This window comes from Sinocyclocheilus rhinocerous, unplaced genomic scaffold (assembly GCF_001515625.1).
Source record: "Sinocyclocheilus rhinocerous isolate Xijiao unplaced genomic scaffold, SAMN03320098_v1.1 scaffold1131, whole genome shotgun sequence".
Taxonomy (NCBI): Eukaryota; Metazoa; Chordata; class Actinopteri; order Cypriniformes; family Cyprinidae; genus Sinocyclocheilus; species Sinocyclocheilus rhinocerous.
In genome coordinates this window covers 717,814-732,695 of record NW_015638568.1, presented here as the reverse complement: position 1 = coordinate 732,695, position 14,882 = coordinate 717,814, and the positions used below count along the sequence as shown (strand labels likewise).

At 37.6% G+C, this 14,882-nt stretch overlaps 1 protein-coding gene, 1 long non-coding RNA gene and 1 pseudogene across 3 annotated transcripts; 1 reads left to right on the top strand and 2 right to left on the bottom strand.

Annotated features, from left to right (window-relative positions):
* Window positions 1–2,974: 2,974 nt before the first annotated feature.
* LOC107749840 (uncharacterized) lies at window positions 2,975–4,147 on the bottom strand. The gene is made up of 3 exons (XR_001641093.1): window positions 4,065–4,147; window positions 3,228–3,297; window positions 2,975–3,035 (listed from the first exon to the last, which is right to left on the bottom strand). It is a non-coding gene; the product is annotated as an uncharacterized LOC107749840 (long non-coding RNA).
* A 4,467-nt stretch (window positions 4,148–8,614) lies between these two features.
* On the top strand, window positions 8,615–9,482 carry LOC107749830 (glyoxal reductase-like; annotated as a pseudogene).
* A 408-nt stretch (window positions 9,483–9,890) lies between these two features.
* Window positions 9,891–14,465, bottom strand: LOC107749804 (bcl2-associated agonist of cell death-like). Of its 2 annotated transcripts, XM_016564983.1 has the most exons (5): window positions 14,262–14,465; window positions 12,253–12,434; window positions 11,307–11,455; window positions 10,799–11,004; window positions 9,891–10,688 (listed from the first exon to the last, which is right to left on the bottom strand). In XM_016564983.1, exons 1-5 carry the CDS (start codon window positions 14,448–14,450, stop codon window positions 10,575–10,577), a joined length of 840 nt encoding a protein of 279 aa, XP_016420469.1. In that variant the 5' UTR covers window positions 14,451–14,465; the 3' UTR covers window positions 9,891–10,574. The 2 variants fall into 2 exon arrangements, with proteins under 2 accessions (XP_016420469.1, XP_016420470.1); XM_016564984.1 differs by lacking the exons at window positions 12,253–12,434; window positions 14,262–14,465 and adding an exon at window positions 11,558–12,225.
* Between the last annotated feature and the right edge of the window lie 417 nt (window positions 14,466–14,882).

Genomic DNA, 14,882 nt, shown 5'->3' with positions numbered 1-14,882 from the left:
ACGTGGTGGCGATGTTCGGCCAGGTTCCGGGAGTAGATGAGAATATCATCAATGTAGACAATCACAAACTTATTGAGGAACTCCCGGAACACCTCGTTCATGAAGCTTTGGAAGACGGACGGGGAGTTTGACAGGCCATACGGCATGACCCGATATTCATAGTGGCCTGCGGGGGTAATGAACGCCGTCTTCCACTCATCGCCCTCCCTGATTCGAACGAGGTTTGTACGCGCTCCGCAGGTCAAGTTTGGAGAAGACGCGAGCTCCACGGAGTTCCTCCAGGGCGGCTGGGACCAGGGGAAGTGGGTATGGTAGTTTCACCGTGTGGGAGTTCAGCATGCGATAGTCGATGCACGGCCTCAAGCCCTGTCCTTCTTGCCCACAAAGAAGAAACTCGAGGCTGCCGGGAAGGTGGTTGGTCGGATGAAACCTTGCTTAAGAGCCTCCTGGATGTAATCCTCCATGGCCTTGCCCTCCGGGATGGACAGTGGGTATACTCTACCCTTGGGGAGTTTTGCCCCAGGCAGCAAGTCGATGGAACAGTCCCATGGCCGTTGCGGTGGAAGGCGAGTTGCTGCCTGCCTACTAAAGACATCCTGGAATAATGCATAGTCAGATGGTACGGTCGGTGTCTCTTGAGGTTCTGGACTTTCAACAATCTGGTAATGTTCGGGTAGTGAACGGTAGACCGGACACTGGAATACTGAGTGGAGTGAGAAGATATAGCGGGCTTGATTGGTGATTGCAGGTGCAGGTGATCATAATTCGGGTGATTGGGATCTGGTGTGTGTTGGAGGAGGTGACTGTGCTGACGTGAGTGATTGTGATGATTTCCTGACAAAATGATGGGGGGGCTGAATGATACTTTTAATTATGAAACTAAAACTGTCAGGTTGCAGCAAGTAAATGTCCTAATAAGTTAAATGAGTCTTTGAATCATACATACAACTGAATCATTTAAAATGTATTCATTCAGGAACAAAACAAGTTATTGTCTTTATCAATGGGACATTGAATCTTTGCTCAACCAATTCTTTCAAAAACGCAGATTCATTGAGTAACGAAACACTGTGTTCCTCAAAGATGTGCAAAGGTTCTGTTGTGCCTTTGTTTGGAACGTTTTTCATAGACAATAAACAGACAATATTATCAGATAATATTATGACTAAACTGTAAGTCACTTACTATTATTTACCCCGAACCCCTGTTAATTACCAACCATGTTGTGGTTGCATTTCATTGCATTCTTCTGTATTATTAAGTACATAAATGAGAATTAGCAAGTTTGAAATACAGCATAATAATGGTGAGCATCCTTATTATTTCCTGAAGAGCATGCAAAGAGTGAACATGTCATGACTTAGTATTTGAATTGTTATGAATATATAGAGTATATAGAGCAATATTCCAATAGTTGTGGAGAATATCAATGACTTTTTTAAAGGCTTTACCAGAATGTACACTGTATATATACTGTTCAAAAGTTTGGGGTCTTTTATGCTCACCAAGGCTGCATCTATTTAAACAAAATTCAACAAAACAGTAATATTGTGAAATATTATTACAGTTGAAAGAAAAAAAAAGTTTTATTTTAAAATGTAATTTATTACTATGATGGCAAAGCTGAATTTTCAGCAGCCATTCCTTCAGTCTTCAGTGTTACACGGTCCTTCAGAAATCATTCTGATAAGCTGATTTAGTGCTCAAGAAACTTTTATTTTTATCAGTCGAAAACTGTTGTGCTGCAGAAATCATGATCCCTTTTTTGATGGATAGAAAGAATAATTTATTTTAAGAATGTTATGTAACAATGTCAGTCTTTACTGCTAATTTTGATCAATTTAATTAATCTTTGCTGAATAAAAGTATTCATTAAAAAAATGATGTGCATGTAAATGTTGTTGTTGATGCTGATGTGGTCATTGATCCTGATGCTATTTTAGTGCAAAAGCTAAATTGAAATCCTTTACAATGCATTCCTGGGTGCTGACTATACTAGCAAACTACTATTAATCCATTCACTTTCTAACACGCACAATTCATTATGTCATTGGAAATGGAATGGATGACATAATTCAACATCCTCTCAACCCACCTCCCCGCAACACACACGCTCAGCATGATTCATACTCCAAGGTCTCCAGGGTTTTTATCACAGAATGGAGTGTGATTATAAAAAGATATTAAGATTTATACAGGGCCAGCTTCTCAAAAAATTGACACTGAGGTTTAAAGGTCGAGATATTAATATAATCAGCTCATCAAGTGAAAACGTGAGGCCATGCCCTCTCCTGTTGTTTTGGCAGCTGCTATAAAGTGCAAGCGGATGTATTAATAATCTAATTCTTCATGACTCTACTGGTTTCCAGGTTACAGTGATACGTAAACTCTGAAAATAAAAACAAGAGAGATAAATCTGGGCTTTTTCTTGAGTCATGAACCCAAAGTTAGAAGTCTTTGACAGATACAGGAGAGCTTCAACTAATTCTTCTTTGATCCTGTAATAATTTGCAAAGGCAGTCAGAAACAGGTGTGGATTTTGAGACAAGAGGATCGGGCGTGTATAGCCTTGGCCGATGACCTCACCTTCTTGAGAGTGGTCTGCCCCACACACACTCAATTTAGTGAACGCTGCAACAACATGAAACACAAAAAAGCCAACAAAACTCTCTGTTCTAACGACCCTATTCAGGTGAACACACATAATAGAACATACAATGTAATTTCAGGCTTACTGAGAGTGACATGCAACAAAAGGAATTTTCACCCAAAGCAACCATTTGAAATATTAGTATGAATTTGAAACACTCATACAGCATAAATGAACACAGTTAGAACCATTATTGACAAGTTTTGAAGAATTACACAAACAGCACAAATGCAGTGAAATAACGGACCAGGCGCTATTCAAAAACCTTGAAGGTTAAAACTGAAGCAGCTTTTTCATTCTTCTCTGTATGTGTCAAGGAATGATGGTTGGGATTTTTTCATTTGCAGGACTCTTACGGAAGAACAGAGAGAAGGGAAACAGCAAGCTGTGAAAACATTATGAAGAACATGCAGAAAATAAGTCTATTCTGAGTTTTCAATCTCAGAACTTTATGCAGATTCAAACACTTCAATGGCAGAGTTGTTTTTTTCTTTCTGTAATTTGTTCCAATTCCATTCTGTAAAAATGACACTGTGCAGATTTGAAATTATGGAATATTTCACAAGAGGTTTCTCACCTGGCCATTCTAGTAATGATCCCAGTGTTCTGTTCAGTTGTTGAACTTGGGTCAGGACTTTCAGGGGCAGCTAAACAATGTGTTAAAAAGCCCATAAGATCAAAAATCATTGTATTTTATTTCAACAGTTTCATTATTTTATTTTATTATTATTTTCAACTGATAGACTGATATTGGACAATATTTCATCATTTTGAAATTAGCCAGTAACTTTGTTAAATGTTTGCCCACCACTTAGATTCTACTGATGACTTTGTCAATGAATAAACTTTTTTTTTTAAATGTTGTGTAAAATAAGATTTCATTTCAGCTAGTTTGAGTACATCTCATTTGCTAGCACTGAATTCTTCTATTGGTATTAGCATCGGCCATTGAAAGCCCATATCGGTTGACAACTAACTATCTGATTATTTAATGGTTAAAGGGATAGTTCACTCAAAAATGAAAATTTTGTCATCATTTACTCACCCATCACAGTTGACTTCTATATATATATTTTTTGACATACTATAGAAGTCAGTGGTTACCATCAACTGTTTGCTTACCAACATTCATCAAAATATCTTCTTTTGTGCTTAACAGAAGAAAGTAAGTCATACAGCTTTAGAATGACACGAGGGTGAGTAAATGATGAAGTATTTTCATTTCTGGGTGAACTGTCCCTTTAAACCTAAAAAAGAATAGTGCTTTGATGACTAATAACAGAAAGAAAAAAAAAGTTGTGAGCAGAATTGTGCGATTCTAAAGGCTCAATTCTGCTTACATTATTTGGGTTGGATCACTAAAAATGAGTAAAGAAAAATGAATAGACACTGATATGTTGAATATGCAATTTACCATCATGCACATCTGGTGCTGGTAGACAAGTCACATGTGAGTCAGCATGAATCTACAACAGAGAAATGAAGAACGTACCAATGATGGATGTGCTCACAAATGAAAAGTACATAAAACAGGTTTTTTATTTTTATCAGCTGTTATAATTAACATAATGGAGTAGTTATGCCACCTGAATGAGCTAATATGTCAGATTGTGCACCCTGCAGGGGCAATTAAAAATGATTAACAATTGAGACAGTGTGTGTGTGTGTGAGTGATAGAGAGAAAAACTGGCTCCCCAAAACACACGTTCATACACTAACCTCACTGCCACAAACCATCACTTCTGCACCATTGGCAGAGGAAGGGGACTCCCTGAAAAAGAGAAAGATCTATTTGTTCTCTTTTTTTGACATATCTAATTCCTGTTCCCTTTTCCAGGACATTTAACATAAAAACAAAAGACCTGTTTTAAGCAAGTCTGCAAGCGTATGAGCCTGAGGGCTTGCACACATACACACAAATTCCCTGTGAAAAGACATCTATTTTCGAGACTGCAGGCGAGTTGTGTAAACTCCACTGAATTACTGGAGTCCTCGCCAGAATGAACCATCATAATTTTCTCATCGCCCACCACAAACAAAATGAGGACATGACGGAATTAAAAGTACATGTCAAATTCTGTTCGCCGCTGGCTTATTGATTTGTGCATCTCTTTCTATGCGGAGGAATTGGATGAGATGGGATGTTATTTTAACAGCTAAATTATTATGTCCTGCCTGCTGATTGAGAGACAGCTTCATTGCGATGGCGCCCCATGCTCAGGCTCCTCTGCTCTGCTGTTTCATAACACCTCATCACTCGGGTCAGCAGTCTTATCAGCTTATCAACCATCACTGAAAACAAAGTGGAAAATCCCACAAATGTCTCCTTGTGTCTGTCTGACAGCAAGGTCCCATGAAAATAATTTAAAAACACCATCCTATAATTGTATGGCTTGGTTTCATCATCACTCCGAATGGCCTTTTAAATGACTGGCATCTGTTTACTCTATATGAGCCATGAGATGAAGTTTTGGCCTATTCTATTGTTTTATTATTTTATTTCCATTTATGTCTTATTGTGACATTATGCATCCAGCAAGGACTTTGAGGAAGTACAGATATGAGACTACAAGTGTTGGAATAAAAATAACTAAATACACTTTGAGGGAAAGACAGATTTGTATAGGTGAAGGACAAGACTTGACATTGATTTATTACCTCATGCAGCATATAAAAAAGCAGCACACCAACACAGTTACTGAAAGCACTCTGTGGTTTGTTTATAAAGCTTGTGTTGGTTCAGAGTGCCCTCTTCTGGATGATCCATTGCAGTGGTCTGGATTGTTCTCATTGGCTCACTAGCACACCGTTGACTTTTCGATATAGACAGTTTCTTCTGTGGGCATTTACATTTACTTTTTTCAGCTTGTGAAAATCACAACGATATGAATCAAGAACAAGCACCATGGCAAAACATTATGTATGGAATTTTTACAGGTTCAAATGAGAAATGAACTACAAATTAATTTCAACAGTTTCAACATAGCTTAACTTCAACATAAGAGAGACACTCACCGGTGTGTTCCAGGGATTGGTATTTTTCACTGTTGAACAAGAGTCAAAGAAATGAATCCCTCATTCATTCATTGACTCACAAAGTTCATTTAAAGCATGTGTCATAGTGAAAGGGTGATGTTGAGAGGACTCCCACCTGCATATGGAAAGGCTGGTTCACGATACTCCACATTCAGTGTGATAAGGAATGGATACGGAGACAGTTTTACACCCTCCTTCATGAACTTAATTTTGGACACTTGTTCCCATTTACTTTTGTCTGTAAATGTCGGTGTTGTCAAGGGAAGTAATGGTATTTGTATAAATTATAGTAATCACTTTTAGTTTAACTGACTCCGAATTAAATTTTATTCACAGCAGTTTTATTATAACAAAAAATATGTAAAAAAAAAAGAGTCAAAAGTCCCTGTTTGCGGAGCGCTTTCATATGTTTAAAGGGATAGTCCAACAAAAATGAAACGTTGGTCATCATTTACTTAACCTCATGTAAGACTTTTTTCTTCTGTGGAACACAAAAAATGTTATTTAAAAAATGTCTTAGTGTTTTTTTCCCCCATACAATGGAAGTCAACGGTAACCAGAACTGTTTGGGTCCTGACATTCTTCAAAATGTCTTCTGTGTTCTTCAGAAGAAAGGTAACAGTTTAAACAAATTTACCTTAATTTTTAGGTAAACTAGCCCTTTAAAGTTATATTCAGAGAAGCATACAGAGAAAAATGTTGAAATGCTGGGTGGTGAAGGGGTGAAGACCATCCAGGTTTGCAAGTACTGCACGCACAGCATTCTGCAAAACAAAATCAGATTAGGAATGAAATCTTCCCAAGGTTTACTAAATCGAATCCAAAATGATAATCCTGATCTTAAAAAACCTCCAGCTCCTCACTGACTAGCACCCCATACAGCATGTCTTCCTCATTAACACTATAAAAGACAATATCCAAATCAGACATTTCTTTCTTTTTGTGTCTAATATCAAAAGGGTAAAGGCATTCAAAATAATTTAGCATACTTTATATTAAAGAGATAAAATAAGCTTGCATGGTCTTGCCTGCTCATGTCTCCTGGTTTTAACTTGAATTTGAAGACTTGTTGTCCAGCCTGAAATAATCTGGTCTCAGGTACAGGGAAGGAAAATGCCTGGATTGACATTGTTACTCATTTATATATAAATGGAACCTTCACTGGAAAAATATTAAACAAGAAGTATGGTATTACCTATTTTATAAATGCATGTTTTATGTTTATACGTGTATAGTTTACAGAAATCCAAGTTACTAAACAACTCCAGCTTGCTAGGACAAATGATCAATTCTTTTATAAATGACAGTTTCTGTCATTTATAAAACCAATATAGAATCGTTTTTTAATTATAAATGGAAATGACATGGTTAATAAACAACACCCAGAGGCAAAAGTATAAAAAAGTTACCGACTCAAGTATTTCGCGCCAACTGTTTCAGAACGTTGAAAATGGCTAAAGTGAAGAGCCCAGGACAGGCCCGCCCTCAGGTCATGAAAACAAACTCTGATTGGTCAAATGCAACATCCATTGAGCGCAAAACCGCTGCTATGGTGACGAGAGTTTTTTTTAAATTTTTATTATATATATTTTTTAATTGAGATAACAATAGGGGAATACAAAGACATTTAAATCTGTAAAACAATAAAACCAAAATTCTGTATCTTAGATCACATATCAATCATGTTCTAATACATCAAGTATCCTTTTCAGCAGCCTAGATGTCTTTACAGCTTTTCGATTGTTCTGTATTGAAGTTAGAGAGTCGTAAAAAATCTTCAGATCAGTGGAAAATAGTCTACCATTTGGTACAGTCGATATACATTTTGCTTTATGTATATGATATTTCCCTAATAGAATAAGAAGTTTAGGTGACGAGAGTTCCAACCATAGACTGTATAAAAATAGGTTCCATCCACAGAAATATGTTCAGCCCCTTTTTTGTCACATGATCAAGTTAGGTTGAGCGGGTTGTAGAGCAGTGACATAAGATAAGGCTGTCTGAGAAAGTTTAGCTGTGTCTCATTTAGAAGGCTGCGCCCTCCGGAGGTCGCATTCGAAGGCTGCATACGTCATCGAGACTGTCTCATTTCAGAAAAGCAAGTAGGACACTCCGAATGCGACCTTCTTTCACGGGAATTCGGAGGATGCATGAGGTGTATCCTTCGCTGCTACAGATAACCCACAATTCTTTGCGTCGCCGTAAACAACCGTTGTTAATTAGAAAAATGCCGGAGCCGGCAGATGTACACACAAGCGCAGATGTGGTGTTTACAACTTAACTTAAATCGTCTCGGTAAAAACGGATAAACTTTGTTTTTAACCTCCTCCTTTTTTTTCTCTAACAGATGTCTGTTATGCTGCAGCTCCTCAAACATTGAACAAAATAAAAACAAGTAAAAGCATTTTTTTTTTCTAATTACTTTCCAAATTTAGAAATAGTTTTCCTTCATTTAAGTTGTGTGAGAGCGCAACGATGCTCTAAATGTGTTGGCATAGCAACGTGATACTTCCTGTTTCCTTTTCCGCCTGTCCTATGAAGGCCGTCTCGTTTAATTCTAGGTTGAGGACACTTCGTATATGCATCCTACAGAGGATGTGACCTCCAGAGGATTCGACCTCCGGAGGGCGCAGCCTTCTAAATGAGACACAGAAATTTATCTCCTACACGTTAACTTACAGGTAGAACGTAGATAAATGAGTATTGTTGTTTAAGTGGAACAGATCATTGAACCTTGACCGTGTTGAAGTCACTGTGGACTGTTTGTCTTTTCATTTTCAAAAAACCTGCAGGGTGAGTTTATGTCTCTGTTACGCCAACTTTATAATCTCAGTGCATTTTAAATATATTATTCTTAATGCACATGCTTCATCACTTCATCTTTATGCACTCATAGTCTCCAAATTAAGGCTTCCTCCTTCTCTCCAAATGACTGACCCTCAGCCATCTGTACTTCTCAACACTGGGACTTGGATGCCTCTGTTGGGGCTGGGCACTTTCCGTTTGCAGGGTCAAGAGGACTCTTATAATGCTGTGGATGCGGCTTTGACAGCTGGTTACCGTGCCTTTGACACTTATGCAGTGTACCATAATGAAGCACAATTAGGTCACGCCCTCCGTCACCTGCTACCCAAGCATGGCCTCTCACGAGAAGATGTTTTTATTACTAGTAAACTGGGTCCCAAAGATCAGGGGTCCAAAGCCAGAGATGGTTGCCTGAGGAGCCTGGAGCAGTTGGGATTGGGCTACATTGACCTATATCTTATTCATTGGCCAGGTACTCAGGGGCTGCCGGGGGGGGGATAAACGAAACCCTGAAAACCGCGCTCAAAGCTGGACAGTCTTGGAAGAGTTCTACTCAGAAGGAAAATGTCGGGCTATTGGGGTTTCTAATTACACAGTAGAACATGTGTGGGAGCTGCTGAAGAGCTGTAAAGTGCCCCCAGCAGTTATTCAGGTAGAGTTCCACCCAAAGCTGGTTCAAAAGGACCTGAGGGCACTTTGTAAGGAAAGAGGGGTGTGTTTTCAGGCATACTCATCTCTTGGTACAGGGCTTCTACTATCAGACTATGTGGTTCTGGATTTAGCAAAAAAGTATGGGAGGACATCCGCCCAAGTGTTGCTGAGGTGGGCCGTACAACAGAACATTCCAGTACTGCCAAAATCATGTCAGCCAGAACGTGTGGTGGAGAATGGGTGTCTGTTTGACTTTGAGATTAGCGAGGAGGACATGGAAAGGCTCTCTGCTCTTGATTGTGGGGAGAAGTTTTGCTGGGATCCAACACAAGTGTCTTAAAGACAACTCATTGATAAAAACTTTTATTATTTCTATTTTTTCACTTGCAGAAGTTCCGAGGTTGTTCAGCTTTACAAATTTCATGGCTCTTTATTTCATGGTTAGCTTGCTATTGTATCTTTTGTTTGATCATTTTAAAGGGAATTATGAGATACTGTCAGGAGTGTTTTTTAAGCTGTATGTCCAAACTCTGTTTACAATTTCCTCAGATAGAACAAAGGAGTAGAGTATGACTAATGCACAAATAAACTGCAGTTTCATATATATTGCCAAATTCTATTACATGAAGAACAGTACTTACATTTTACGCTTTTGAAAGAAGGACAACTCATGCTAAAAGTGGTTTCTTTTTATTTATTTATCGGTTACAAACAATAACAAAATAACATCACAATAAAATGTTGTTTTTAATTAATAAAAAAAAAATTATAAGGCATTGAAAATCTGTCATTTTCAAGTAATACCAGTAACGATTATGTCTCCTGCTCTCTTGGGTGTTTAGACCTATTCTTGGTTTTTGGACTCTTTTGCTTATTGGTTGTAGACAATTCCAAGAGATTTTTATGACTCAGATGGTAATAAAGCAAGATGACTCTTCAAAGTGACCAAAGTCCCTTTACAGTAAAAACAGATTTTAAACAGCTGACGGTCTAAAAACGTAGTTAAAAATTCATTTAACAGATGATGTACAATAAAATACCTTTAACTTCTTTTTAATGTGCTTTTGTTAAAAAATATTGCATCTGAATATGAATATGATGAATATGAAAAACTGATGTGGCAGAGTTACAGAAAGTCTGCGGATATTCAGCTTTCTCACATTCATGAGATTTACTGCATAATATTCCCAGAGCTTAAGGAAATTTGGAGATTCTCCATTTTTTGTCATCTTTGTGGGATAGCACATGCCAGTGAGAAACCGATCATGCTTTTCAACAGTCAATGGTTTCAGTGCAGTTCATGAAAAAGGTTTAAAACCAGTCAATGGACTTATTCCTTCACTTCACAGCAGTGCATCTTTTTTTTCCGCCACCAGTTGTTATGTACAGTAGTCCTCTTTTCGCTCTTCTTCCATCATTCATTCACGGTCAGTCACTCTGCGGGGCGCGACTCTGCATCAGACTCTTTGTGACTCCAAAGGAAAGCGAACCAGCTGGGTGACTGCTGCATCTGACGTGTTGTTCCTGCACTCTTCACCCTCTTCATCTGTAAGAGATTTAAGATAAGAAAAACACTTTAATTTTCCATTGTTTAATAAGTAGCTTACAGATATTTAGTTTATAGCATATATTTCTTTGACAGTCCAATTTCCTTACCCCTTTATCAAGGAGGATGTCAAACTCATCACTCATTCTCCTTAGCTGTCGACCATATTTCTTAGCTGCCCACAAAGCAGGAGGAGCCGAGCGAGATCTAGGCCTGAATGGATCACCTCCAACCAAATCACCTTCATCTGCTGCCCCAGTCTCCAGCAGGTCCTCATCATTCATCGAAAGATTCCTGTGTCTCCCTAGTTGTTCTCCTACAACGACATTTGATATTGAATGACACTTGACTGATCTGATCAGACCTTACATATACATACAGAATACATTTAAAGTATTTCTTCATGTGAAATAAATTTGTTTCATTATTGGCTTTAAAAACTAAAACCAATGCCAACACAGAGTTTATTCAAATTAAAAATTATGTTTAAGACTTTGAGCAGTGCACTACATTCTTGTATTTGCTTGTAATTGTGGTCTGATGTGCTGTGTATCCAGGATACAACAGAAATGACGTATGTTCTTGTTATTATCCTAAAGGCCCTTGAGACTGACTCACCTTTCAGCCTATCAGGCACAGCGAGATCATGGTTTGTTTTCTGCTGTGATCCACTGTTATTTTTTGTCAGGTCCGAGTCCTCACAGTCTTCCGATGTCTCTGTGTCTGACTCATTGTCAGAGATACTGAACATTTGTGCCATGATTAAACTGCACAAAGTTAATGGAAAAAGTCGGTGAATTACATGTTCATTTATGCACATTTATAAATTTGCGGTTTAAGAAAATGGAAACATTGACTACTGTACTAACTTTTTCTGTCTCTAAGCCATGGCTGTATGTTCTAGCTTATTCTCAAATACATCAACTAAGAACAGAGTCAGGATCAACCATATAACTATAAGCTACTGGTGAAGATGAAGCAAACAGTACCATACTTCTGGCAACAATGTTGCGCAGCATTTCACTCTTGAGCCTCCGGCAATAACAACAACAACAAAAAAACAAAACAAAACAAACAAAAAACAAACAGTGTTATGGGCTGAACTCAGACATTCCCGCCGCGACAGTAGTGTATATAGTGTAAACTGACACAGACATATTTCTCAGAGCTGATTTCAGAGAAATAAAATGCATTATCCAACAATAAACATAACAATAACTGTATTACCAATACCAGGCTTTTTAAATTTAGTTCTGCAAAAGCCCACCTACTTGTATGTTTGTCGAGTTTCTTATCATGATGGCAACCATAATTATTACATTTAAAGATAAGGTTGTATTCTCATACGGTCACAAATAAAAACAGGGATAAACGGGAAACTTCTGTTTACAACTTTGAGGCTCAGTGCCACCACAAACCCTTAAAAAGTGGTTACATCGTCCGACGACCGCGGGCTACTAACATTTCAAAGTTTCAGTCCTACTTTGTAGTGTTTTCAACATCGCTTCGTTCATTATTTAATTACTAATATTCCAACTATTGAGTCAGATATCGAGTTACCTACCGATTTCTTGAGTCTGTCGGCGTCCTACGTACAGTCTTCCGGGTGATCTGGGTGTCTGGATGTTTGGACTCACTGGCCCTGTTTGGATTCCTGCTGCTGTCCTGACACGCACCCGTGTTATGTGGAGTAGCAGCGCAACTACAATTCACTTCCAGCTCACACACAGTGCAGGATACTGAGCACTAAACGAATAACAAACCAAGAAAGAAAGTAAAAACTACGTAAAAATAAACAAAGATATTGCTGTTGTTTGTATTAAAAAGTTTTGGCCCTAAAGAAATTAATAGAAAACTCGTTTAAACTCACCTAATTTATTTGACAAATAATGAATACATGGAATACATGAAATATAGATGAGCTGAAATAATTGTATTATTTTTATTTTTGTTTTATGGGTGAGTGGTCAGTTACAGAGTGTTGCTATGGACAATGGTCATTATTCAGCAATTAATGACACCTATAGCGCCATAGATATGCATATATATCTATGTATTACACATTGTGGAATTGAAAATAAATTAAATTATAAGACGTTTGTTATTATGATAATAATGATGCAATAAAATTACTGGATACAAATTATTATTATTTTTTTTACATTGTTACATTATGTTCTGATTCTGAAAAATGTCCATGTCTACCAGAGGTGTAACGTAAAGTATTTGAGTAAATGCAATGAATTACTGTACATGAGTATATTTTTGGATACTCTGTGATTTTACTGAGTATCAAATATATTAGCAACTTTTACTCCCTATTCAATAAATTTTTGGATAAGTATCTGTACTCTTTACTCCACTACATTTGTGTTGCAATTACACATTGCATTATACATGGAACCTAGCTTTTTCTGCAGCAGTTTATTTCTGCTACAAAAGAAGTGATATCGCCTACTACAGGGCACTGAAAGTACTAGGCTATATCTTGTGCTTTACTCACCCAAACTTGTCAAAACAGCTACTTTACATGAATGCGAATGACTTAGCAATGGCAATGAGCCCGAACCCAGCTCATCCAGTGCAAGAAAGCTTTGACTTTTTAATTTTACTTAACATTATTTTTTCATTGTTCTCCTGTATTCTTATCCTGTTATCATTGTAAATGTTCAGTAAATAAATTAAGCAAAAAACAAAAAAACAAAATCAACATTATTTTATTTAGCTGTTATACTGAAGACACATTTCGGAGTTTCTTTCCATGTATAATGCAATGTGTAATTGCAACACAAATGTAGTGGAGTAATGAGTACAGATACTTATTAAAAAATGTATTGAAGTAGGGAGTAAAAGTTGCTAATAATAAAAAAAATCAACATTATTTTATTTAGCTGTTATACTGAAGAGACCTTTCTGATTTATTTCTATTTTTATTTATTTATTTTTTGCAATTTTGAGGTGTTCAGTTTTATTTCAACGTCTTCTCACAAATCAACCCTTTCTTGTTTTTCACTGGCCTGTCTCTTTGACTAGTGCATCTTTGAGCCTATATTTAGTATATTGTACTTAAGTACTGTTAAAATCAGATACTCAAGACTTTTACTCTTACGTTTTGAAATTGGTGACTTGTAGTGGAGTAATGTTCACTGTAAGGTACCTGTACTTTTACTCAAGTATGGTTTTCAGGTACTCTTTACATCTCTGATGTCTACTATTAATATCTTTTAACACAATGTGTTTGGTACATGAAGCACAAGATGTCGCTGTCTTGCAATATAGGGTTTGTGTTTTGTGTTGATTTTACGAGGTTGTAATAATTAACATCAATATTGTCATGTAGTATAATATATTCAGTCATTAATATAAACACATCTTTTCTTCATTCAATTGCCTGACTTTATTTGTCGTTTTATACTTTGCTAGTATAAAATGTTCAAAATTGTATAATAAAAAGGGACTTTTAAATTAAATGCCTCCTCCATATGTATTCATTAAAACATTACAGATAAATACAATGTTGTTTTGTTCACTCTAAAACTTATTTTGCCGTAAGTAATCGTTCAGCAGTAATACCGGAAGTAAAAGCTCCAGTATTTTCCCCCTCTCTCTCTTTCTCTCTCTCTCCGGCGGGCGCTGTGTTCTCAAGAGTGCGTCGTGAGCATAGACTGTGGTCGCGAGGTTATGGAAGATGGCGAGCGCCGAGACAGCAGCAGAGCACGAGCGAATCCTGCGTGAGATTGAGAGCACAGACACTAACTGCATCGGGCCAACACTCCGGTAAGTCTTCATTAACCGTACCGGAGGCTACCGGGCTCGGGGTGTGATGTGAAATTTTGGTTCAAAGGTTCTCGGAGGGGCTGTTTTCCTTGTTCCCTTAACTTCTCACTTTAGAGACTTGCCAGGAAATCTTCCATTCAAGTTGTCAGGCTGGTAAAGTAGGTGCTCAGTGGCGGTTTAGAGAAAGTTTTAGTTAGTATTCCTCTCACATGTCCCGCTGCACGGCTCCCGGAGAGCGGGCGGATGTTTGGGTATAATGAATAACGCTCTTTATTTGAAAACAAACCAAGAGAAACGTGAGCACTGTGTTGTGTTGTTGCTGTCCATTGTATTTAAGGAAGTAACCCAGGCTTTTAACTTCTCAAAACAATTGGCATTTAGCTTTTTCCTAAAATGTATTTCTGCGTCAGAGCTTAA